The 26,486-nt window shown below is 40.8% G+C and overlaps 1 protein-coding gene across 3 annotated transcripts in view; it reads left to right on the top strand.

Annotated features, from left to right (window-relative positions):
* LOC126187990 (ADP-ribosylation factor 6) overlaps nucleotides 1-26,486 on the top strand; it is a 113,008-nt gene that overhangs the window by 65,220 nt on the left and 21,302 nt on the right. For all 3 annotated transcript variants that reach the window (XM_049929396.1, XM_049929397.1, XM_049929398.1), the window contains exons 2-4: nucleotides 12,460-12,566; nucleotides 13,159-13,262; nucleotides 26,089-26,287. In XM_049929396.1, coding sequence (XP_049785353.1) covers nucleotides 12,485-12,566; nucleotides 13,159-13,262; nucleotides 26,089-26,287 — 385 coding nt within the window. In that variant the 5' untranslated portion in view covers nucleotides 12,460-12,484. The remainder of the gene's footprint in view (nucleotides 1-12,459; nucleotides 12,567-13,158; nucleotides 13,263-26,088; nucleotides 26,288-26,486) is intronic.

Below are 26,486 nucleotides of genomic sequence, written 5' to 3'. Positions count from 1 at the left end.
AAAATTTTGGCGTGCGAACAGACGCGTCCTCTTTCTAATATGCCGCTCATCTCTCTCCCACAGGCTCCCCTAATTGTAACTTGTTCACACCCACTGCTCCATCGCTGTAAGCCGCTCATATCCTTTCACTCCCACTTGCCCATTCTCACTGACTCTTTAGCCCAACTCATTGTCATTATCTCGTTGTCTCTCTAACTCTCACTGCCTCCTGTCTCACAAGAAGTCTCCTTCGCCCTGTCCTGCCACTTCTGTCTCCTCTCACACTGTCTCCCTCTTGTTCTCTTCTACTGCTACCACGTCATTCATTCATTCATTCATTCCAACTATAGCAGTCTTTTTTCACTGTGACTGTCTTCGTCATTGTCATTGACTTTCTCTCTCATTGCTGCTGGCTCTCACCCTCTTCCACTTTCTCCTTCTCGTTATTCCTTTTCCGCTGGCGCTCCCTCCTTTGCTCTTTTCCCAGCACTGTCCTGTTACTGCCAGTTATGTCCTACTACCACGGTGTCCCTCCCTTTCCCTCACATTGCCATTGTCTCCTTCGCTCTTTCTATGCGACAACCACTGTGGGCTATCTTCCAGTGTTTATTACTTTTCCGTCTCTTTCGTACTGTCCCTGTCTTCTCCTAACTCAGCATGGAAAAGCGCGAATATGTACATGTGCCAAAATGTTTGGGGAAGTTTTTAAAGGTGCATAAGAAGATAGAACAAGGCAACTGGTATCCCACTTTTTAGTTAGTCTTTTAAATAAAAAGGAGCATATTTGCCTTTTTTGTGCTGCGATAGGAGCATTTTTCAGCTGGTTCCCTTGTCACTCTTATGAAAAAAAGCTATTGATCAGTAAAATTTTAATAGTTATGTAAAATTGAAATAACGTAGAACTAATTTTATACATCACACGGGATTTTACGTGCACAAAATTTTTTATGTGCTTCGTTACTACGTTTAACATGGGGTTCCCAGAACTCTTGTGATGGTATCAGAGACACTTAGCATATTTCTCCGTATTACCTCACTTTATAAACACCTAATATTACATGCGCCATTTACGTGTACAAATAGGATAATTTTGAACCCCTGTATCTGGGAAACCGTTAAAGATATCAGTAAAGTTTTCAAGGTTGTCAGAGATCTGGATCTTTGGAATATATAGTACAAATTTCAGCCATTTGGTGTTTATAGCCGTCTTGGAATCCGCAGCTCGGTTTTGGCTCGAAGAAATGTTAAAGAAACTTTTTTTTAGTTTAGAAAAAGGAACCGCCCGTGTACTAATGGTGACCCTGTAAGCCCCTTAGGGCCCACCGCAGATCACATAAAATGCAAAAAGAACCAACCAGTTTGCTCCGTTTGCCTAAGCGGGAGGAAGTGTATACTGTTGAGTATAACACTAAGATGACCGTTCTGTGGGTATACAAATGATTGCTAGCACAAGGGCTACCCAGAACACTTCATCCTATCTTACTATCTCCAATAGAGCCGGAGGGATGAACCCCACGAAAAATCCAGTTTCTATGCGCGGCGTTTTGTAACATACGAGGGGGCGTTTGAAAAGTCCGTGCAAAAATAAAAACTACGTACGTGTTTGGGGTGGGCCTAAGCCTTTATTTTTCGACTAGTCGCCTTTGACTTATACACTTAATCCAACGCTGTTCTAATTTGTTGGTCCCTTCAATATAATAGGAATTTTCCAAGTCTGCAAAATAGCTATTGGTTGCTGCAATCACCTACTCGTTTGAGTAAAATCTTTGTCCCGCCGGCCATTTCTTCAAATTGGTGAACAAAAAGTAGTCCAAGGGAGCCAAGTCTGAGGAATAGGGAGGGGGGGGGTTGGAATCCTGTTTCCATTAATTTTGCTACCGCAACTGCTGAGGTGTGTGCTGCTGCATTGTCGTGATGGAAAAGGACTTTTTTGCGGTCTAATAATGATGAATAATATGCATCTGTAATGGTTTTACCTTTTTCCATATAGCCGATGAGGAATACCCCTGGCGAATCCCAAAAGACAGTCGCCATAACCTTTCCGGCCTAAGGAATGGTCTTTGCTTTTTTTGTGCAGATTCTCCCTTGGTAAACCATTTAGATTGTTCTTTGGTCTCAGGAGTATAATAATGTATCCATGTTTCATCCACAGTGACGAAATGACGCTTAAAGCCCTGCGGATTCTTCCTCAAAAGCTGCAAACCAACCTTATAACACTTCACACGATTCCGTTTTCGCCCTAAAACCAAACCAAAGAAAGAAAAAAAGATTCCGTTTTTGGTTAAGCGTAAGCAATCGCGGAAACCCATCTTGCGGATAGCTTTCTCATGTCCAAATGTTTGTGCAAAATATTATGTACCCGTTCATTCGAGATGCCCACAGCACTAACAATCTCATGCACCTTAACTCTTCTGTCATCCATCACCATATCATAAATTTTATCATTGATTACTGAAGTCGTAACCTCCACAGGGCGTCCAGAACGTTCAGCATCACTTGTGCCCATATGGTAACTCCGAAAATTTTGAAACCACTTATAAACTGTTCTAATCGAAGGTGCAGTCATCGTAATGTTTATCAAGCTTCTCTTTAGTCTCCTGAGGCGTTTTGCCTTTCATTAAGTAATGTTTAATCACCATACCAAAATCGTTTTCGCCCATTTTTTGACAATCACTCGACTTTCTTGATTCACACGAATGCCAGACACACAGAAATAGACCAATATGGCTGAAACTTGATGTGCGTTGTTTCCAAAGATGCTACTAACTGAAACAAGGCTTTTCTTGGTACAGAAATATACTTCGCTGCCTACACGAGGAAAGAGGCGCCAATAGCAGATAGTCACTGCCCTTGCCTCCCGGTTTAATTGGTGTTCAACGATAAGGCCATTATGATTATCAAGTTTTAGATCTCTGCAGGTCAGAAACTCTACATGATTTGTGCAGCAAGGTACGGAATACTTCATCGCGTGAAATCGAATGGCTGCAGTTAGTGCGGGTACACAAGATCAGTTTGGGGCGATTTACTGCACTTTGGTGGTAAACTGGATATTCATTTAAGTTAGCGAAGATGACGTAGGATTAAAGGAATATTCCGCAAGAACCCTAGTAATTCTATAGAACAAGGTGTTTTTGGATCTACAGCTATATCGTTATTAAACTGGCCGTTGGATAAACGATGTTTACACTAGTATTACCAGCAGGCAGACATTATCTTAACGAACGAAGGTAGGCTTTACCCGTCTTCAGCAGGTCGATCGTGGCTTTTTTTCCGCAGTTTCCTTAAAGTACTTGTAACGGCTAGCAAAACGTTTCCTTTAAGTAGACCGTGGCTATTCCTTATCCTTGACCATCTGAGCGTGTGCTCTTGTTGCTGTAGAGAACATGTTAAATCCTAACTCCCTCTTCAATGCCCAATAGCCATCGTGTGACTAAAAATTGCTCAAGTTTTTACCCTGTTTCTTCCACATAATATTTTGTCTTAATTCCACATGGGATGCGGCACATATCTTAAGATATTGTGAAACCTCAACAGACTAAAAAATCTCGATGAACAGTTGTTCTACGATAACCAAGACGTGATTCTGTGCTGCTACGCCATCGTCTTCGTCCAGAGAAAAAAGCCGTAGGGTTAAAATTATCGCCGTAGTGTAGTCCACGAGTTTGCCATTGTGTTTTCGCTACTGCAAAGACAAGAATCGACAGGGGGAGGAGAGGCAAGATTTGTGACATGTGTCTTGGGGGATGATGATGATGATGATGAGGTAAGGTCTAGCAAGGTTGCCGAAACATGGTCATCAAACAAACCTCTAACAGATAGTTTTAATATGCTGCGTGAGGTTCAGAACAGAGCTCGAGCGAAGCTACTACCTGTTGATAAAAATATTTCCTTCACTCGTGTTGCGTCAGACATTGCTTTCGGTCCAACTATAGTCATGCAACATGATGGATTATTGCGGTTATCCGGTAAGATTTTTAGTTGACAAGACGGATTAAACGCCAGCATTATGCAATGCGTATGACTAGAGATTTGCAGAAGTGTTTCTCACTACATTGATACAAAAATGCCGATTATAAACACGTGATATACCGTAAGCAGTTTTTGAGCTTCTGTACACCCTTTGTGATAAACTTCCCAGATCCGGCTTCTTTAGTTAGCAAACTGCACAATGTTTAAAAATATCCACATATGAAGATTTGATTTTCGTGCAGCTAATTTGCCGTCGACCACATTGCCCTGAGGAGTGTACTATTATTTAGAATTCAGTTGTGTTAACTCTGAACATTATGTGAGGATTTGAAAACAGGACGTCTGAATCGTAACAGTTCCTGTGGAGCGTAAAATAATGCCGCGAATTGCAGTGAAACTTGCATGGATGCCAGTGGCCGATGCTATTCTGTATTGTTAGAGGCTCAGTTCATCACATAGGACAACCTCCATGGAAGCGGGGAAGATGTTGAGCAAGGCGGGGACAAGCAAGTGGAAAATTATGTGCAAAATAGATATTTGCATCAGTTCTATAAAATAACTGTTACATTCCAGTCCTAAGGCTTCATTTTTCCGTCACGATAGCTACTCATTTCTGTGAGATTGTAAAATAACGAACAGATTTATCACACGTTAGCTACTAAGAACTAGTTACACAGTCCTGTATTCTGAATGTAAAGTTCCAGGATATTACTATGCGTGCGAGTCTCTAGAATCTCTAGAAGTCACAGCATAGTTGCTAGTTAGCGTTCAGATGGCGTTGACCCTACAGCCTGTTTTAATTGCTGTACCATCAGTGGCCCACTTCACTGTGAGATTACTAATGTTCACCGTAAGATCTTGGCTACACCTGTTGGCGCGTGCGCACTTTCACTTCCCGTATCCCTCACTTTCTGCCGGCGGCAAATCGTGCTGCGACCATGAGAGTAACAGCAGCATAAAAGCAATTTAAAAATGATAAACTGCTCTAATATCTTTTTAATTACAGTGGACAGCTGTTAATGGTCGCTTCTCTGGCGTTTTCAATCGGTCCTGAGGTTACAAATGCACGCAGACCACTGCAGTGGACACTCCCTACTAGTGTTGTGCCCTGCATGCTTTTGCAGCCTCATGACTGACTGAAAACGCCAGCCAAGTGACCATTAAAAGCTGGCCAGTGCGGTGAAAATGTTGCATTGCGGGGTTAAATCGTACGTTTGGGAAATGTTATACCTTCAGGAAAGGGAAATAGTGGCCGTATGTGAACAAATTAGTGCTCATATGCAGAAGGAAGATACATTTGTGTGGCGGCTTTTGTGCACTAAGGTGCCTCTCGTGGTTTTAACGCAGTCTTCACTCTCGGCGATCTTTCAACTAATATTTTTGCGCTGGAAAATCCCGCCTACACATCAAAATAGGCGATTTATTCGTAAGCCATCGGTCATCCGTGCTTTCCAGATCTCAGGAATCTTAAGGATACCGTATCATACATAGCCTGTAGCGTAACATTGGTTAGGCTCTCTCGTGACTAACTGCTCCCACGATTGCACCTTGTGAGGAAACGTACTTGTGAAGGCAAAGGACTAACTTCAGAGAGGAGCGGGATTCAAATCTTCGTCCGGCTCTTCTGATTTAAGTTTCTTGTGGTCTGCCAAAATCGCTTAAGGCGTGTTGCTGTAGCTTTGAAAAGAACCCGGCCAATCCTTGTCCAGTCCGCCCATGTGCTCCGTGTCTATAATGTTGTAGTCATTGACCGGTCGGTAAACCGTAACTTGCCAGCCTTCCCCAAAAGGTAAACTATCATTTCTATGTTAAAATTGTCAATCACATCTTAATAATAATAATCCAGCTCCATATCTCCGTTCTACGTTTATTCGGCTATGTCATCAGTTACTTCCCTTAGAACGGAAAGGATTGTGGGATTCCTTATGGTGACAGATGTCCCGTAAACTAATCAGTAGTTGTTCACGAAAAAAAGTGTATAAATATTCGGAAAGTGAAGACTGTCTGTCTCGGGAAAACGCCGCGTCGTGCGACAACGGAAGCCTGGCAGCACAGTGTTAGGCAGTGCCCCGGCGAGTGTGCGCCGGCAGTATAGATAACGCACTTTGGCGCTCACAAGAGTACTTCCGCTCCATCCCCCGCACTCGCGAGTTCCCTCCGCGATGCTCCATTGTTTCCGCTCGCGTCGCGACAACGTGCACCCGCTCCTAGACTTCCTGCTCTCTTCTCGCGGCAATCAATCATAATATATTCAAAACGAATCAGTAGGCTTGAATTTCTGCTAGCCCTCGCAATATGCCCACATTTAAAAAATATTGTAATCTGATCAGTTACTTTATATTTTAAAATTTTGAATAAGTATTTACTGTTTTACCAGATTTCATATATGTTTTAAATCTTTCAGTTAAACGTAAAACACTAATTTGTCTCTAGCAGATGTCACTTTCCCATTTAATGTCACTCTCAGTATATCCAGGTTCAGAATATCACTTGCACATCATTATCTCGTTAAAAAGTATGTTTAGACAAAAAATCTGCATTTTTAAATTTTTGTGGTGGTCATAAGTAAGTAGTATGTGCGTTATTGAAAGTGCATTGATGCTGTCAAGTGTATGCTGAAAGGTATTTTCAGTTTCTAGGCACTACTTACACATCAGTTCTGCTTAAAACAGTATGTTATTAATATAATTCAAAAACAATAAACAGATTTGGTTTTTAAATTTTTTAATGTCGTCATAAAATACCCTTCCCCCCATCAACTTCTAGGAAATGTCTTGGCAGTGCTGGGGGTCATAAGTCAAAACATCTGGTGATGAACTGTTCCTGGATTCCGATGGAAAGAAAATGAGGTGGAGGTAACAATATGTGAAGGAATATGAGGAAAACAGACGTCATGGCAATAACTGTGCAAAGCCATCTTGGAGAGAGTTTATAAGTAACTCAGTACACTCGTTGCTGCTCGGAGACAGCAAAAACTTGAGGTTGAGGTAATTTTGTGGCTGTTACTTTAATCAGTATGTAATGCCATTGAATGCGGTCCACGCAAATGAAGTTGACACTTGGCACGGAGGCTGATCGGTGCAACCGTAAACGAAAAATGCCTTTGTAGTTGCTCCCATCAGCCAGCACATTGAGTGTAAACTTAGTTTTTGTGGACAGTAAACCGAAAGTGCCTGTCTGTATGTGAAGCAGGCAACAGAAATAAAGAGAGAGACACAATATCTTCCATGTAATAATATCTTCCATGTAATAATTGCAATGGCCAAAGTGGAATTAATGGGCATAATGAAACTGTCTATATTCCTTTCAAAGCCCGTTCCACTTCACATCTTAAAGTTGCTGTACTGTTGGAATAAAAATAATGGAAAGTCCTAGATGGAGAAATGTATAAAATAATGATTATAGGCAAATCTCAGTGACAGCACGTTCCATACTGGACTAAACAATGATTTGGAGAAAGGAAGCGCTAAAATCTGAAAGATGTAGTTCTGTTGCAGGAACTATTGTACAGAGGTTATTCGCTTCCTGTAGTTAGGTAAATGCACAAGTTACGAGTAGACACACAACAATGAGTGAGTGTTTTGGTATGTTGTAAATGGTCAGTTAGGGAATGCTTTCACTAAAGAATACTTAGTGTTCAGGCTAGTTTCTGCAAATGAAGATACATGCTATAAATTCTGGGAATCAGCTTTTCAGTTATTTTCTGATTTACAACATATGAAACAATTAAGATCTAAATTTGAAATGGCATAAGTAGATCCGTTACAGCTCGTAGTGCTGTTGCCGACTTTAGACAGTGAGGTGCTAATGTCCGTAGCCCCGTGAAGCTGCTGCACCCATCCTACTGCAGCTGTCACGGATCAGCTTAAGGCTGACCCAACTATAGAGAGGAAAATAGGTAAGGTTCCCTCTGCCCCTTTCCCCAGGCAAAATAATCGTTCTATATTAACCTTTTGGTTCCATGTTGAGAAAAGGCTGAAATCGTTAAAATTGAACAAAGCTCCAGGGCCTGATAAAATCCCATCTGATTCTATATCGAATTTGCAGCTTAGTTTGCCTCTCTTCCAACTATAGTGTTATCATAGATCCGTCAAACAAAAAACCATGCACAGAGGTTGGAAGGAAGCATATGTAAAGGTTAGTAGAAGTGAACCACAAAACCACAAGTTTGATCATATGGGATATCAAGAGATATTTGCAACTGGACTGAGAACTGTTTGGTAGGGAGAACACAGCATGCTATCTTAGATGGAGAGCCATCATCAGATGTAGAAGTAATTTCAGGTGTTTAGTGACCTTGTGAACAATATTAATGGTAACCTCAGACTTTTTGCAGGTAATACAGTTATCTATAACAAAGAACTGTCTGGAAGAAGCTGTAGAAATACTCAGTGAAACCTGTTTTAAATATTCAGAGATGTAAAATTGTGCATTTCACTGAACGAAAAAATGTAGTAGCCTTTGACTATAATATCACTGTCATAGTTGGAATTGATCAACTTATGAATACCTGTATGTGACACTTTGTAGGGATATGAAATTGAATGATCATACAGGTTCAGTAGTGGGTAAAGCAGTTTATTGGTAGAATACTGGGGATGAACAGTCAGACAACAAAGGAGATTGCTTATGAATAACAAAATCACTCATGCAACATATTCTAGAATATTTCTCAAGTGTGTAAATCCACACCAAATAGACTAACAGTGGCTGTTGAACGGATATAGAGAAGAGTAGCACGGACAGTCAGAGGTTTGTTTGACCGCTTGGAGTGTGTTACAGAGCTGCTGAAGAAACTGAACTGGCATACTCTTGAAGACACATGTAAACTATCCTGAGAAAGTCTTCCAAAAATGTTTAAAGAACAAACTGTAAGTGGTGAGTCTAGGAATATACAACAACCTCCTCCATATTGCTCACATAGGGATCATGGGGACAGGAATAGAATAATTCTGGCGTGCTCAGAGGCATTCATATAATCATTCTTCCCACATTCCATTTGTGAAAGGAATGGGAAGATGCCCTAATAACTGGTACAATGGGGCATATCCTCTGTCATGCCCTTCACAGTGTTTTCTTCTTCTTCTTCTTCTTCTTCTTCTTCTTCTTCGTGGTCATGCCCAGTGGACCACACACTGTTAAAAGTTTCCTCCTCCATTGTATTCTGTCCATTCCTGTATCTGCCATCCATCCACATCTGTTGATGCTTGGTTTAAATCTACACGGACGCCATCCCTCCAACACTTCTTGGGTCTCCATGGGGGTCTCTTTCCTGTAGTTGTGAAATCCAGCTCCCGAGGCTATCTGTGATCTTCCATCCAGGCCATTTGGCCAGGCCATTGCATTCGTTTGGCTTTGACACTTCCTGCTATGTTGGGCTGCTGGTATAGTTCCTCAAGCTCTTGGTTGTGTCTGATCCTCCATTTCCCTCAGTCTGCATCTAGAACTGGACCGAAGATCTCCCGAAGCACTTTTCTCTCGAAAATGAGGAGCTTATGGAAGTCCTGTTTCCGGATACTCCATGTCTCGCAGCCATATCGAACAACAGGCTGGATCAGGGTTTTGTATAGTTGAATCTTGAACTGTATGGAGAGAGATCTGGACTGAAGCAGTTGTGCAAGGCTGTCGTAAGATCAGTTTCCTGCTTGTATTCTGGCATTGATCTCTGCTTCACATGATGTGTTCTCAGTGAAAAGTGCCCCTAGGTATTTAAATTCATGCACTCTCTAGTAGGACTGGTCTCCCACATGCAGTGATTGTAGAGAACCAGCAGTGTGACTTTGACCAAGCATCATAATGAGGTACTCTGTCTTGGCTTCGTTTATGTTTAGCCCAAATTTGCTGGCAGCCTCCTTTAGTGCTCTGGTAATTTACTCCAACTCCTCTTCAGGTGTGGAATGTAAACAGATGTCGTCTGCATAGGCTAAGTATGCCAGTCCCTTTCCTTCGATTTCAATCCCCTCGTTCTCTTGGAAGGTCTCGCGTACAATTTTTTCAAGGGCGAAGTTGAACAGGATAGGGGACAACCCATCTCCTTGCCAAACCCATCTCCTTGCCAGAGTTCTGTCATGGTGGTTTTGCAGAGTATAAATGTAGCTGTAGATATGGCACTGAACTTTAGGTTAATGCATTTTCTATACATTAGAATATCTCTTCCTGACTTTTGCAAAGACCGCTAAAGCACATATACCACAACCTCCAACCTCGTCCTTGCATACACACGATATTTTTATTATCCTGAGGAGATTCTTTTCTAGTAGTTTTGTTGGTTCTGTTGTAGTTTGACAATAACTGACTGTCTCCCCAACTTGGTTTTATATTGCCTATGCTCTAGGTTTGTGTATTGTGGTGGTACTACACAGTAAAACCTCATCTTCTACGGTTTATTCCAGCTCCAGATTGGATTTGCTTACAACATGTGACCCTGCCTTTTCCAGTCCTCACACCACATTTCCCTTCCCACTGTGTCCCAGACTTCTCCTCACTTATTCACTCATTTTGTCATGGCAAAAATCCCTCTATCTATGTCTTCCTCTAGGTTGCTGCCTCCTATTGTCATTTCATGATCTTGCCTTTGTATCTTGTTAGGCCTCCTGCATGGGCGTCTGTTTCACTATTTCCCACTGTCTCATTCCTTACTCTTCCATTGTACTTGGTCATCTCCTGCTCACTTGCCTTTTTTTCGTTACCACATTTCTGTAGCATATGTGAGTGTTTACATATAATTTGCTCAGTATCACACTTGTTTGTTTATTGGTGCTAAAGCCTTGCTCTAGCTTCTTACCCTCTGCAGTAATCTATTTGCTTGCCTTCTCATTTAATAATCTTCATATCATTTCCCCCACACTCTTCTGTGATACTTTCTTAGTACTGGAAACTTTCTCTTCCCTCTTGTATCTTCCCTCCATTTTCTCCACACCATTAAATCATCTGCAAACACCATTGCTTTCACATTATCATCTCCTATTTTCACTGCTACTCCTTCCATTATCTCATGCATTACAGTGAACAAAATTAAGGGGGATAGTGCACTACTTTGCTTCAACCCCTAATTTTGTTCTAACCAATCTCTTCTCTGTGCTCACCTCAACTTCCTTGTTATGTTTCCTATATTCTTCTCATAGTCAGCCATCCAGTAACCCATTTTCTGAAGGACTTTCAAAACCTTGCTTTATTTCACAGTATCATAAGCCGCATCAGCATCCAGGAATACCATCATTAAATCCTTAGCCTATTCATAGTCTCTCCTGTAAAATTGCCTTACATTGGAAACACAGTAAAACAATATTCTTAAAAGTGAAAGCATAGAACTCTTCTCCAACACTGCAGGGAGCATGTCTTGAGTTACAGCTTCCACACCTGCTGTTATGCAGTGTCTCAGTTCATTCATTGTTGTTGGTAACGTAGGCACACAGGCAGTGTCTCCTTCACAAGAAGTAATCACATACAGTAATGTAAGGCTAAATCATTTAGTACAGTGTGACCAATCCATCTTTCAGTAATCCTTTGATTTAAAAATTGCCACACTTTCAGATGCCACTGTGGCAGTGCCCCATCCTGCTGGTAAATGAATTCATTCGAATGAGTCTCCAACTGTGAGAAAAGAAAGTTCTCAAGCATATCGAGGTATGTACTTCCCGTAACAGTGTTCTCAGCAAATAAAAATGGACCATACACATTTCCTGTGGAACTGCACAAAACATTTTAAATTTTGGAAAGTCCCCCTGGTGTTGTAAAACTTCATGTGGTTGTTCCATACCCCATTTTCTCACTATTATGGTCCACTTTTCCATTTAAATGGAACGTTGCCTCGTCACTAAACACTAAGCGTGGAAGAAAACTGTCATCCTCCACCTTGCCAGGAACAAAATTACAGAACTCAACATGTTATTGTTTGCCGCCTTCATGAAGAGGTTGCAGTAGCTGAATTTTGTATGGTTTCATGTGTAAATGTCAACACAACACACCAGACAGACAACGGGGACATAATGGAGATGTCGAACTGCATGGTGAACAGATTTCTGCAACTCCTTTTGAAACTGTGGTGGATGCGTTTGAAGCCTCTGTCAGACACCTGGCGGGAAAGCTCGGCGATTTGCCTTCACACAAACAACCTATTTCTCGGAATTGTTCATGCCATCATCTAATGCTCTGTGCTGTAGGAGGATCCATGCCATATCTAGTACGACAAGTCACACTGAACAGTTATTACAAACCCGCACTGAGAAAAACGTAGAACACACAACGCTTTCTGTTTTCGCAACACCATTTTTAATAGAACCAAAGTTGGCGCACACTACTGTGACCTAGCAGGAACCATGTAAGAGAGTTTGCTCTTTCCAACAGTATGTTGTTCACGCACATATCTCAAATAACATAAGTTACGATTTTTTTAGATGGGATGTTCTTTTTTATACACCCTGTGTACTACCACTGGCATGGAATAGTTGACATTATTTATTTGTTTTAAGGGCTTTTGGTGTGCTTAAAGCAGTTTCCTTCTTGTTTCAGGTGCTGTGAAAGAACTGACAGCAAGATGGGGAAGTTATTGTCAAAAATTTTTGGCAATAAGGAGATGAGGATATTGATGTTAGGATTAGATGCTGCTGGAAAAACAAGTATCCTTTTGCAACACATTGTACTCTTATATTTTAGTAAAACCAAGTGATATGGCACTCTGCTTCTTCACAACTGGTGTACATTATTCCTGGATAGTCTTACCTATAAGTTGAGCCTTCTTGTTAACACATTGAGCAATTCATTTGAAGGAAAGCATCATACTCACAACTGTTGTTAAAGCTGAAAGTAATGTGCACAAAAGCTGTAGTTTTTGAAGTACCCATGCACATTGGGGTTGCAATGGTATGGCTATATTAGCAAAAACTTGCTCAACATACAATGGGATTGTGTTAACTGCATACCCCCCCAGACAATTATTTGTTTTTAGGGAAATAACAAAAGGGTGAAGAGGTGATAAGGACTGTCAGAATCTTCTACACATTCCTTTACATAAATGGTGAGATAAGTTGTGAAAGCATACACCAAGAAAGATGTTACAAATATTGTGATCATTGTGGCATATGTGAATGAATATTCTGTAGGTGTTCGTTATGAATATGGAATAGGTGTTAACGTAAATTATATTTCATTCCACTGTACATAACTATACTGGCAACATTATTTTCTGTATATCCTTAACATTTAAATCAGCTATTCTATACAAACTTAAATTGGGTCAGTCAGTCACAACAATTCCTACTGTAGGATTTAATGTGGAAACAGTGACATACAAAAATGTTAAGTTCAATGTTTGGGTTAGTATATTTGTTTGATATTCAAGTAAGGAATTTAGTAGTAGTAGTAGTAGTAGTAGTAGTAGTAGTAGTAGTAACCCTTTACATTCACTAAACAGACCAAAACAAACCAAAGAGAATACACTCCTGGAAATTGAAATAAGAACACCGTGAATTCATTGTCCCAGGAAGGGGAAACTTTATTGACACATTCCTGGGGTCAGATACATCACATGATCACACTGACAGAACCACAGGCACATAGACACAGGCAACAGAGCATGCAAAATGTCGGCACTAGTACAGTGTATATCCACCTTTCGCAGCAATGCAGGCTGCTATTCTCCCATGGTGACGATCGTAGAGATGCTGGATGTAGTCCTGTGGAACGGCTTGCCATGCCATTTCCACCTGGCGCCTCAGTTGGACCGGCGTTCGTGCTGGACGTGCAGACCGCGTGAGACGACGCTTCATCCAGTCCCAAACATGCTCAATGGGGGCAGATCCGGAGATCTTGCTGGCCAGGGTAGTTGACTTACACCTTCTAGAGCACGTTGGGTGGCACGGGATACATGCGGACGTGCATTGTCCTGTTGGAACAGCAAGTTCCCTTGCCGGTCTAGGAATGGTAGAACGATGGGTTCGATGACGGTTTGGATGTACCGTGCACTATTCAGTGTCCCCTCGACGATCACCAGTGGTGTACGGCCAGTGTAGGAGATCGCTCCCCACACCATGATGCCGGGTGTTGGCCCTGTGTGCCTCGGTCGTATGCAGTCCTGATTGTGGCGCTCACCTGCACGGCGCCAAACACGCATACGACTATCATTGGCACCAAGGCAGAAGCGACTCTCATCGCTGAAGACGACACGTCTCCATTCGTCCCTCCATTCACGCCTGTCGCGACACCACTGGAGGTGGGCTGCACGATGTTGGGGCGTGAGCGGAAGACTGCCTAACGGTGTGCGGGACCGTAGCCCAGCTTCATGGAGACGGTTGCGAATGGTCCTCGCCGATACCCCAGGAGCAACAGTGTCCCTAATTTGCTGGGAAGTGGCGGTGCGGTCCCCTACGGCACTGCGTAGGATCCTACGGTCTTGGCGTGCATCCGTGCGTCACTGCGGTCCGGTCCCAGGTCGACGGGCACGTGCACCTTCCGCCGACCACTGGCGACAACATCGATGTACTGTGGAGACCTCACGCCCACATGTTGAGCAATTCGGCGGTACGTCCACCCGGCCTCCCGCATGCCCACTATACGCCCTCGCTCAAAGTCCGTAAACTGCACATACGGTTCACGTCCACGCTGTCGCGGCATGCTACCAGTGTTAAAGACTGCGATGGAGCTCCGTATGCCACGGCAAACTGGCGGACACTGACGGCGGCGGTGCACAAATGCTACGCAGCTAGCGCCATTCGACGGCCAACACCGCGGTTCCTGGTGTGTCCGCTGTGCCGTGCGTGTGATCATTGCTTGTACAGCCCTCTGGCAGTGTCCGGAGCAAGTATGGTGGGTCTGACACACCGGTGTCAATGTGTTCTTTTTTCCATTTCCAGGAGTGTATTTGAATAAGCAATCAAAGTTCAGGTAAAAATGGTAAAATCATTGAGGTTTGATGATATTACAAATTGTGCCAAGGACAGGTAAGGCCTAAGGCCTCTGAAGATCAGGGAAATTGAAATAATGTCTTGAAAAATTATAAGATGAGTATCAACAGAAGTAAACAATGCTAATGGAATTTAAGAAAACTGAATCAGGTGACACAGTGTAACCATATTAGGAACTGACAAAGGAACTAATATACTTGCCCGCTTCTGGCAGATGATCATGTTCTCCAGCAACTTATCAGTAGTATGTACAAAATTTACAGAACAAATTTAATCTGTGTTGTGGAAGGGGACAAATTATTAGGTTGGGGCAGAAGATATGTAGGAATAAGAGAGGGATGTGGCATTTCACACTCCTGTTTATTATTTATATGAATGAAATCATCCAAGATTGGAGATAAATACCACACAGCTTCATTCAAAACAAAAGAAACACAAGGTTAGATGCTTTACTTTTTTCCAGATTTAGCTCATGTAGCCTCTTCAGAGGATGACCTACCATGTTCTGTACACAATTCACATATTATCTAAGAAATACAGCATTGACATCAGCAGCAAAGGAGGAGGAGGCAAGGGGTGGGAAGTGGCCTTCTGCAGAAAATATCAAGTTCAAAGCAAGATCAGTTTGAAAAATAAAATTCTAGAGAGTGAACAAATTCACGTATTTAAATTATAAATTATACTTGCTGCAAGAAACAGACATAACTGAAAAAGCCACCAGGTGTGCAAATATAATGGCAGTTATTAATATTATAATAAAATCTTCCCTAATCTAGGGGCACACTAGGACACACCTTTATAAGTCCTTAGCAAGACATGTGCTATGCTATTGCTGTGAAGCCTGGACAATAGAGGAAAAAATGTGCAAAAAGACTAATAGCCTTTGAAATGGAACTCTGCAGACTAACAGCTGGTTACACCAAATGAGGTAACAAAATGAATAAAGACATGTTAAAGAAACGTAAAATTGAAGAGTATCCCAAAATTTGAGACACTAGAGTGCAGTGGGATTTTAATTGTAAAGTTGCTGGTCGAAATACACACACACACAAAATTTATTAACAAATTGAAATGTTATGTAACAAATATTAATTTTTTAAGTAAAAGTTGTGTGTCTTTATTTTGAATTACTGTTATGTGAAACTATCACAGTAAATCAAAATATACTACAAAAATGTGAAATTTCAAATAGAAAGTAAAATACTCTTTTTAGTTCTAGAGATTAAACAGTATTATTGATGTGTATACCTGTTTCAAACAGATCTTTTCAATGAGCTAGACTACTAGTTTCCATTGTTATTCTTATGTACCTTTTCTGCAGTTTGAAAATTGTTTTCATATTTTGTAGATGTGTTCAAAAAGAATGCTATGTAATAGTTAAGAATTAAGTGTGCATGTGAAGGGTTTGTAATTAAGTGACACTGGTCATTATACATTGCTGACAGGAATCTAAGGGCATAACGTGGTGGTAACGTTCTGTTCATGGATATCTGTGTATGTTCAGGCAACTTCCACTGAGCTTTACATTTGTTAGACAATCTACAGAGGTATCATCTACGTCTAAGTGTTATTTTCCCTCTTCAAGCTGGAAATCATGGCATTTGTTTTCCTTGTGTTCATTGTTACTTTGTTGCTTATTGCCCAATCGTATACTTCCTTGAAGGTTTAGTTCGCTTTCTCAGCAAGGTATTCTCTTGTTTTCCAGTGATTATGATATTGCTGTCATCAGCAAAGAGAATTGTTTCCCCATGATTAACACTGCTAGGAAAGCCATTGTTGTATGTCAGGAACAGTACTGGTCCTAAAATGGTACCCTGAGGATCTCTTGTATTAATTTATTTTGATTCTGATAAGTGTTTTACTAAAAGTTTGGACTTACTTGAGGTATGTGCTATATCTACTCTTTGAACCCTACCTGCTAAGTACCATTGGGACCAATCATTATCTACCACTCTTGTTACTAATCCTTCTAGTTTATGTAGTAGAATCTTATGGTCAACAATATCAAAAACCTTAGAGCAAGCTGTTAAAGCTCGTGAGCTCCATTCTTAGCTGTGGAATGCTTCCTGCTCTGCAGTACACTGCCACTCACTGTGAACAATCATATGGCCCAGGGCATGTAGCATGGCAGGTGGCACTGCAAGCCCTCTGATCTGTCCGCAACATCTTACGTGATTGCCAACATCATTCTCTTAGCATCTGTTACACAGTGACATGCTATGTTGTGTAGTAGGAAGTTAAGGACATAATAAGAAATAACTGTTTTAAGAGAAATTGCCTATGGTTATGGGGCATTTGAAATTACACTTCTTTTTAATATCAAGAACTGAAATATCGGGCATCACATTGTTTGCAACATTAATGTGAAGGTTGACCTTTGTTACATCCTGAAGAAAAGATCGTTCCTTGGTTTTTACTCTTTTGATTGCTGAGAAAAGCTGCTCACAAGTATATGTATATCCAAACGTGCGCACAGTCTTTGTGGCATTTTCGCGGAGCTTGGAAAATGTTTTTGCCGTAATGAATGCTACCACTGTAACAAATTAAGCAAGTTGTTGTATCTGTCTTTCAGCAAAGTTGCGTTTTGGAAATCAATAACTTCCAAATAGTGTGACAATGGCAAATGGTCAGGTGAATCCGAGAAAGGAGAGCTGAATGATTTCATATCCATTTCAAAAATGGCGAGCTTAATCTTGTTTGAAAAGATATGATGAGCCGCTTTATCTTTGCTTGATAATCACTGAAACTAGTACCTTCAGGTAGTTTTAGAGAAGCCAGATGATTAAAGAACGTTAAAATTCCATCACCCTCTGCCTCTCAAACAAGCAAAACTTTCTCATGAATGCCCTGATTTGGTCGTGCATGTCAGCTATTAGATGCTCTTTCCTCTGGAATGCCAGATTTAAATTATTCAGATGCATCATTATAACAGCTAAGAATACTAGGTCTGATGTCCATTTTAAATCCTACACACACACACACACACACACACACACACACACACACACACACACTTCTTCCTCTTTCATTTGTAGAAAGAGTGATATTTCTTCACAACAAAGAAAACATCAAGAACTTTCCCCTGACAAAGCCAAGGAACTGTGTTGTGGTAAGGTATGTCCCCATACTCTGCTTCATCTACACTTATACTCCGCAAGCCACCCAGTGGTGTGTGGCGGAGGGCACTTTACGTGCCACTGTAATTACCTCCCTTTCCTGTTTGTCGCATATGGTTCACGGGAAGAAAGATTGCCGGAAAGCCTCCATGCATGCTCGAATCTCTCTAATTTTACATTCGTGATCTCCTCAGGAGGTGTAAGTAGGGGGAAGCAATATATTAGATACCTCATCCAGAAACGCACCCTCTCGCACCCTGGACAGCAAGCTACACCGCGATGCAGAGCGTCTCTCTTGCAGAGTCTGCCACTTGAGTTTGCTAAACATCTCCGTAATGCTATCACGCTTATCAAATAACCCTGTGACGAAACGCGCCGCTCTTCTTTGGATCTTCTCTATCTCCTCTGTCAACCCGACCTGGCATGGATCCCATACTGATGAGCAATACTCAAGTATAGGTCGAACGAGTGTTTTGTAAGCCACCCGCTTTGTTGATGGACTACATTTTCTAAGGACTCTTCCAATGAATCTCAACCTGGCACCTGCCTTACCAACAATTAATTTTATATGATCATTCCACTTCAAATCGTTCCGTATGTGTACTCCCAGATATTTTACAGAAGTAACTGCTACCAGTGTTTGTTCCACTATCATATAATCATACAATAAAGGATCCTTCTTTCTATGTATTTGTGATATTTTACATTTGTCTATGTTCAGGCTCAGTTGCCACTCCCTGCACCAAGTGCCTATCCGCTGCAGATCTTCCTGCATTTCACTGCAATTTTCTAACGCTGCAGCTTCTCTGTATACTACAGCATCATCCGCGAAAAGCTGCATGGAACTTCCGACACTATCTACTAGGTCATTTATATATATTGTGAAAAGCAATGGTCCCATAACACTCCCCTGTGGCAAGCCATAGGTTACTTTAATGTCTCTCCATTGAAAACAACATGCTGTGTTCTGTTTGCTAAAAACTCATCAATCCAGCCACACAGCTGGTCTGATATTCCGTGGGCTCTTACTTTATCAAGCGACAGTGAGGAACTGTATCGAATGCCTTCCGGAAGCTAAGGAAAATGGCATATACCTGGGAGCCTGTATCTAATATTTTCTGGGTCTCATGAACAAATAAAGTGAGTTGGGTCTCACACGATCGCTGTTTTGGAATCCATGTTGATTCCTACAGAGTAGATTCTGGATTTCCAGAAATGACTACCCTTCTTGAAAACTGGAACTACCTGTGCTCTTTTCCAATCATTCGGAACCTTCCATTCCTCTATAGACTTGCGGTACACGGCTGTTAGAAAGAGGGCAAGTTCTTTCGCGTACTTCTTTTGGTATCCCATTAGGTCCCGTGGACTTTCCTCTGTTGAGTGATTTCAGTTGCTTTTATATTCCTTGGACACTTACTTCGATGTCAGCCTTTTTTTTTTGCGAGGATTTAGAGAAGGAACTGCAGTGCAGTCTTCCTCTGTGAAACAGCTTTGGAAAAAGGTGTTTAGTAGTAGTCTGGAAATGCTGTTTCGATCCACTTACTGATTTAACATAAGACCAGAACTTCCTAGGATTTTCTGTCTTCCATAAGTATCTTTGAGGAATCCTTCGAATTGCTGGTGACTTACATCGTGATGCGACACGAGAGTCACATACTTGTCCATGACATCACATCCCCTAGTTTCACTGTTTCAGCGTACAATGCATCTTGGTGAATGAAACAATGGACAGTGAAAATATCTTTCCCAAATTCGTTCTTGAGCTCATTTTAAATGAGAAGCAAAACCTTGATGACGCCTGATCGTTTGTGGTGCTGTCTGCGGTTACAGACCTTATCCGAAGGCAAATTCATATTGTCCACTGATTCACAAACGGCTTCAAAAATATTAAGTCCTGTTGTAGTGTAATCAAGTGGTACCACATTCAAGAGTTTCCCAGTTACTTGCATCTCTGTATTGACACCTCGCACAAATATTGAAAGATGAGCACAGTCACATACGAGGGGTGTTCAGAAAGTAAGGTGACTTTTTCAAATTGTGCAGACAACATATGTTTGATTATTATGTTGGTACACATGTCCCGAATATGTGTTCACTGTTTAAAGTGTACAGTATGCTTAGTTTTTGACAGATAGGAAGGCATCTTTTAGTGTGCTCGGCAATTTTCGATTGTTATAAAAAATGGGGCGAAGAATTTACATCAAATTTTGTGTGAAAAATAGAATAAAGTGCTCTAAAACACATGAAAAGAGTGAAAAAAAAGTTTACAAGTCGTACACACTCTTCCAAGATGGCCGAGAAGATGCCAGTGACAAACCTCGCTCCGGACGCCCCAGCACATCAACAACAGATGATGGTGTCGAAGCTGTGAAAAAAATTGTTTTGGAAAGTCACCGAATTACCATAAGAGATGTTGCTGAGTATGTTGGCATATCTGTTGGCTTGTGCCATGGAATTTTTTCAGATGTTTTGGACATGAGATGTGTGTCAGGGAAATTTGTTGCAAAACTTCTCAATTTTGATCAGAAGACCTGTTGCATGTCACTTAGGAGGTCTTGAATGATGCCAATGATGATCCCGATTTGCTCAAAAGGGTCATAACTGGTGACGAAACACGGGTTTACGGTTATGACGTCGAAACCAAAAATGTCAGTTTTGCTCTGTTTCTTTCAATTACAATGGGGTACTGAATTTCTGCCTCAAGGTTGTACGGTCAATAAGGAGTGTTACCTTGACATTATGTGCCGTCTGCGAGAAGCAATACGCAAAAAAGTCCGGAACTGTTGATAAACAATTCATGGCTGTCGCATCACGACAATGCACCTGCTCATTCATCATTGCTGGTGAGATATTTTTTGGCCAAAAATGACAATCGTGCCTCAGCCACTATATTCACCGGATTTGGCCCCCTGTGACTTTTTCCTGTTCCCAAAACTGAAGAGACCTATGAAAGGACTAGGGTTTTCAGTGATTGAGGAAATAAAAACTGCATCACTGGAAGTTCTCAAGGCTGTACCAAAAAGTGCTTAGAGGGTTGAGAGAAGCGTTGGTACAAGTGTATTGTATCTGAGGGGGATTGCTTTGAAGAAGCCAGCTTGAATATTGGTGAATAAATAAATATTTTTGCATAAAAATATAAAGTCACCTTACTTTTTGGACACATCTTGTATATCATCCCTCTCAATAAATACAAATGTATCCTCCAGTTGAGGCACAGGACTTCCCCACCTCAACTGACCATAGCTGCCATTGAACATAGATTGTTGCGGCCATGATGCATTGAGTTTGTTTTCTCCCACCACATGGACTCCGAACCAGGCACTGTTGGAACAGTGTGCCTTAGACAGATCTAAAAACATGTCTGTGACACACTTACCTTTGTGAAGAGCACCTTTGAGAATTCTGCTATGGCTGATTGCTTATTCCTACCACTTCAGAGACCAAACCTTCAATTCACTGAAAAAAGTTGTTTTTATTCAAGTAATTCAGAAATCTCTCTCTCTCTCTCTCTCTCTCTCTCTCTCTCTCTCTCTCTCTCTCATAATTGATTCTGTTATTTTTTAAGAATGGTGACAATTCTACTATGGCTGATCGCATACTCCTACCACTTCAGAAACCAAGCCTTTAATTCACTGAAAATGTTGTATTTATTCAAGTAATTCATTAATATCTCTCTCTCTCTCTCTTTCTCTCTCTCTCTCTCTCTCTCTCTCTCTCTCTCTCTATCATAATTGATTCTGTTATTTTTTTAGAATGGTGACAGCAGGGAAGTTTGCTGGTACAACTCCTGCCTGTTTTAAATACTCTGGAAATATCCTGACGTGCTTGATTTAAATACTCTGGAAATATCCTGATGTGTAGGATTTATTTAGAATGTTTGTTAACCCTTTGCCTTATGATTTAAGTTCCGTTAGTGTGAGCCATAAGTGGCTGCAAGATACGGATGCGCCTTACGATTCCTGGCTGTGCACTGTGGTGCACTATGCCTGGTGGCGTCCGAAGTTGTGCAGATGCCCTCGGGATTTGTAAGTACGTGTGTGAGATACCTGTAACATGACATTTCTGCAGGTATCATAAATAATGATGATTAGTTGCCCATTGGAAACGAAACATTCATTGTCTCAAATGCAACGATATATTCACAAACATTTTATTTCCCCTTATAAGCAAACAGACATTGATGAAATACATCTTAATAATAATATTCACAACAATGCAATGATCTAAAACTGTATAATATTTTGTTCAAAATGTTCTGGGACCTGTTACATTAGTATGTTGGCAAACATATTTTCAAACGCAATGTCTTCGCAATGACATGTACACGAATTTAATAGTCTCCGATTGTATGATATCGTTCAAAACAGTCTGGCACCTGTAATGCAACCCTGCACTTTTTGCATTCCCACGTTGTTTCGCTGCGTCATTTATGCTTTCTGCACACTACACAAGTTCTCGCAGGATTTACTTTTGATGGTGTTCGATCAATATGTTTGGGAAAATGTGCCCAATGTTGCGCGTGCTGTCTTTGTGGTATATCGCCGGATGCTAATCATCCCTTCCAATTATATTCCGGTAAAGGTGTAGTTTTCAACAATGATTCTGCAATGTGAATCCTATATTCTCCAAAGCTCTGTCTTTTGCCGCAGTGTATTTTGTAATACAAAATGTACGTGTTAAATAAAGCAACATCAAATAGGTAAAAGAATATCTTGCAGTATCATTTCACACATTTTCTCATCACAGGGAAGCATGCGAGCATCTGATTTTGGCGATCAATTCCAGTCATGCCTCTATTGTATTCGACGACACATTTCGGTTTCCACAACGCATTACCAGGCGAGGTGGCGCAGTGATTAGACGTTGGACTCGCATTCGGGAGGACGATGGTTCAATCCCGCGTCAGGCCATCCTGATTTAGGTTTTCCGTGATTTCCCTAAGTCGCTCCAGGCAAATGCCGGGATGGTTCCTTTCAAATGGCACGGCCGACTTCCTTCCCCGTCCTTCCCTAATTCGATGAGACCAATGACCTCGCTGTCTGGTCTCCTTCCCCAAAAAACAACCAACAACAACACAACACATTCTGGAGAGGTATGTCTGTGGCAATCATTTCTGCTGTTGAATGTTTTGTGGAAAGAATGTAAACGTCTCATTTATCTTTCCATTTTAGTGCCAATATTCCACTACAGCTCCTCACTGTATATTCTCCCTTCTTTAATTTTGCCTTCAGGAAGTCTGTGGGCATATTTTTCCTGTTTGAGCACACTGTTCCAGTCACATTAGTTTTATTGGTGAGGAGGGTTTTGAAAAGTTTCGGTGAAGAAAACCGGTATTTATAAATTTACAGTATGCCCTTTTTGTAATACCGACTGTGATACTTCTAGAACTACACTTACAGAGACACTACCACTAGCATCACGTTTGTCACTACCCGTGTATATCTTAAAATCATAGCAGTATCCTGAACTTGACTCTCACAATTTATAAGTTTTAATACCAAAACTCGCTCTTTTTTATGGGTTAAATTGTTTATAGGATAAGCGCCCCTTAAATTTCATTAATGATTCATCAATGGCAATATTCTCTTGCATTGTGTACACTTCCTTAAATGTTTAATTGAACATATCTATGACTGGCCATAGTTTGTACAGCTTATCTGTGTTGTTGGCTGAACTGTTATTCGCTAGATGCAAAAATCTACTTATGTGCAGAAATCTCCTGAATGGCATATTCTTCCTAAATATTGGCATTTCTGCAACGGCCCTCCTACACCAATACATCTAAATCGACGGTTTCCTTACTTCAGCCATGATTATACATAGCACAATGTATATTTTTATTTCATTACAGCCGATAGGAGACCACTTTTGGTCTATTTTTCGTCTCTTCTGTTCATTGTTGAGTACATCTTGTGCAAATCTATTCGTCTCAGTTAAGATGTTTTCCCAAAATTTACTATTAAATATTACATATAAAACGCCTAATTCTCTTACGCTTGTACTCGTGTGCTGTAAAGCTGCTTCCTTTATTCCGGGAATTTCTGTATACGTCCAGATTGTCGGTACATTGTATTCCTTTTGCCACATCCACGACTTTGATTGTTGCTAGTAGGTTTGCTCTTCTTCGTCAGTATAATCTTCAATCACTAGCCGCTTACACTGTTTTTGTACAGCAGGTAAAACGTCGCTACCACTGTCAAAATATCCTGCAAAATCATTGTTGGCTATGCCACCACATGTCTCCCTTTCCTCGTGAACACGTTTGCTACACGCCGGGAACATTGTGAATATTTTTGTAATGTCGGCAGGTCCAAATGTGGCGAAGAACACTGCGTGTATGCCGCGTGTACTCGATCATCTCCGCAATGTGTGAGAGACGTTCTGGTTACGTTTGGCGCGGCTGACCGACGACGTCTCTCACACGACATGCGCTTGTTCGGCGCGGTAAACGTACCACGTCTCTGATACGTCTAGTTGATGTTTGGCGGAGTCGGCACACTAAGTCTCTCACACGACATTGTAAGCTAAGGGGTTAAGGGGGCTAGCATACTTCTTATGGACTTTTTATTTTTTAGTTTTTGTACAATACTGACTTCTTGCACTGTGGTTGGTAATAACATCATTGTACTTAGTATGTAATTATGTACATGCATTATATTTCTTTTAGGGGAATTTTTGCTGTAACTTCTCTCCAATACTTGAAAAATAATTCCTCTCACAGCAAGAGACCAGCTCAGTATATAAGAGTATTGAGAGCTGGATCAAATAAGTCTTCCAAATGAAAAAAAAACAAAACACAATTAAGTGCCATTCTTCTCCTCTTAGACACTCTTTGTCTCTACCATATAATACTTAGACCTTGACTGGTGGAATTTTCTTGTGGTTGACTTAACATGTAAGTGCCTTCAATATCTGTGATTAAAAACTGATCTTTATGCTCACAACTCTGCTGGAAGTAAAGAGAAACAACTGTAGAGCTCAAAAATTTGAATTGTTTTTAAAACAAAAATGTCGATTTATTATGGCTGAATGGGTTGGTGGATTGTATAGTAGTGTGGTTCCACAAATATTCACTTGGTCCTAAATGACTGGACAAAGGATGTTTAGTCCTTTCCTCAAGAATGTAACCAGACAAAAGTATAAGTATTAAAAGGGTATCACATTCTCACATTTCTTAAAGGTACTGAGATGGATTAGGATAAAAGATGTGCACACATCCCCCCCCCCCCCCCCCCTCTCTCAATACCTCTACCTCTACCTCTGCTTTTAAGGTACTCCGTAGCAATACAGCCCTCGTCTGCTATCACATTGCCGATAGAGTATTTATCACGTGGGAAGAATTGGAACATTAGTGTTCTTAGATTTAAAAAAATTCATATACTAGTCTCCAGAGGAAGATGAACTGGTCATACATGAACATCATGAATCCACTAAAGTTCTTGGCCAAGAAATGAAATTTGTTGTCATAGATACGTAATGGCAGATGAGAATGATTTGAAACAAAAGCTGTTAGGAGGCCTTTGTGTTTACTCCTATTAGTTATTGGTACGGACTAAAAGATAAAATACATGAAGAAGACAGAGCACGAGGCAGACGTTCTCTCTTTTCATGTGATCAAGGAGAACATAGGGAAAAATTTAATATTTAAAACAACTCCTTAATTATCATGAGAAAGCTAGTAAATCACTAATAATAGTAATTACCATCAACTGATGATTTGCATTATGTGTGTTGTCACATTTAAATATTCCCTTATGATTTTGTGTTAGTGGTGTAGCTCATTGCTGCATCATCTATTTGTACTTACCTTGTGTCATGTGTGTTAATTCCATCCAGTAGTGAGTCATTTTAGTTTGGAAGGTGTGAATTAGTTTCCAATTTTTTTAACACTGTTAGCAGTCAAGCAGATGAGAGCATATTCCAGTTCTGGTTTACCAATCATTTTTCACATATTAGCATCATTATTAGAATTTTAGTTAAGATATTTATCGAAGTTACTGTAGATGTAGCAATTTGATTCTTGCCAATTTGATAGGCTGGAGACAGTACAAGCAGTATTCAGATTTAATATTTATTGCAGCGAATATTGGGAACATTTCATGCAACTACAGTTTGAATTTCAGGATGTTGGAGGACAAGATAAAATACGTCCATTATGGAGACACTACTACACGGGCACGCAAGGTCTTATATTCGTTGTTGATTGTGCTGATAGAGACAGAATTGATGAAGCAAGACAAGAGCTTCATAGGATAATAAATGACAGGGAAATGAGAGATGCAATCATACTAATATTTGCAAATAAGCAGGACCTTCCAGATGGTAAGTTTGTGACAAAGTTGATTACTAGTACAGAACAAAATAGTGGAAGGAGTAGATGTAGCCACATAATGAAACACACACATCAGAATTCCCACCAACTAACTTTTATTAATTATACACTGAGTGATGTAGTAAACAGTATGAACAGTAGATACAGTATCACAGTGAAGTAATCCATAAGTCCTGTTAAGGAGTAGAA

The sequence above is a fragment of the Schistocerca cancellata genome, chromosome 5 (assembly GCF_023864275.1).
Source record: "Schistocerca cancellata isolate TAMUIC-IGC-003103 chromosome 5, iqSchCanc2.1, whole genome shotgun sequence".
In the NCBI taxonomy this organism is placed as follows: Eukaryota; Metazoa; Arthropoda; class Insecta; order Orthoptera; family Acrididae; genus Schistocerca; species Schistocerca cancellata.
The sequence above is the reverse complement of the archived record's forward strand: the minus strand, read 5'-3'. Positions and strand labels throughout refer to the sequence as shown.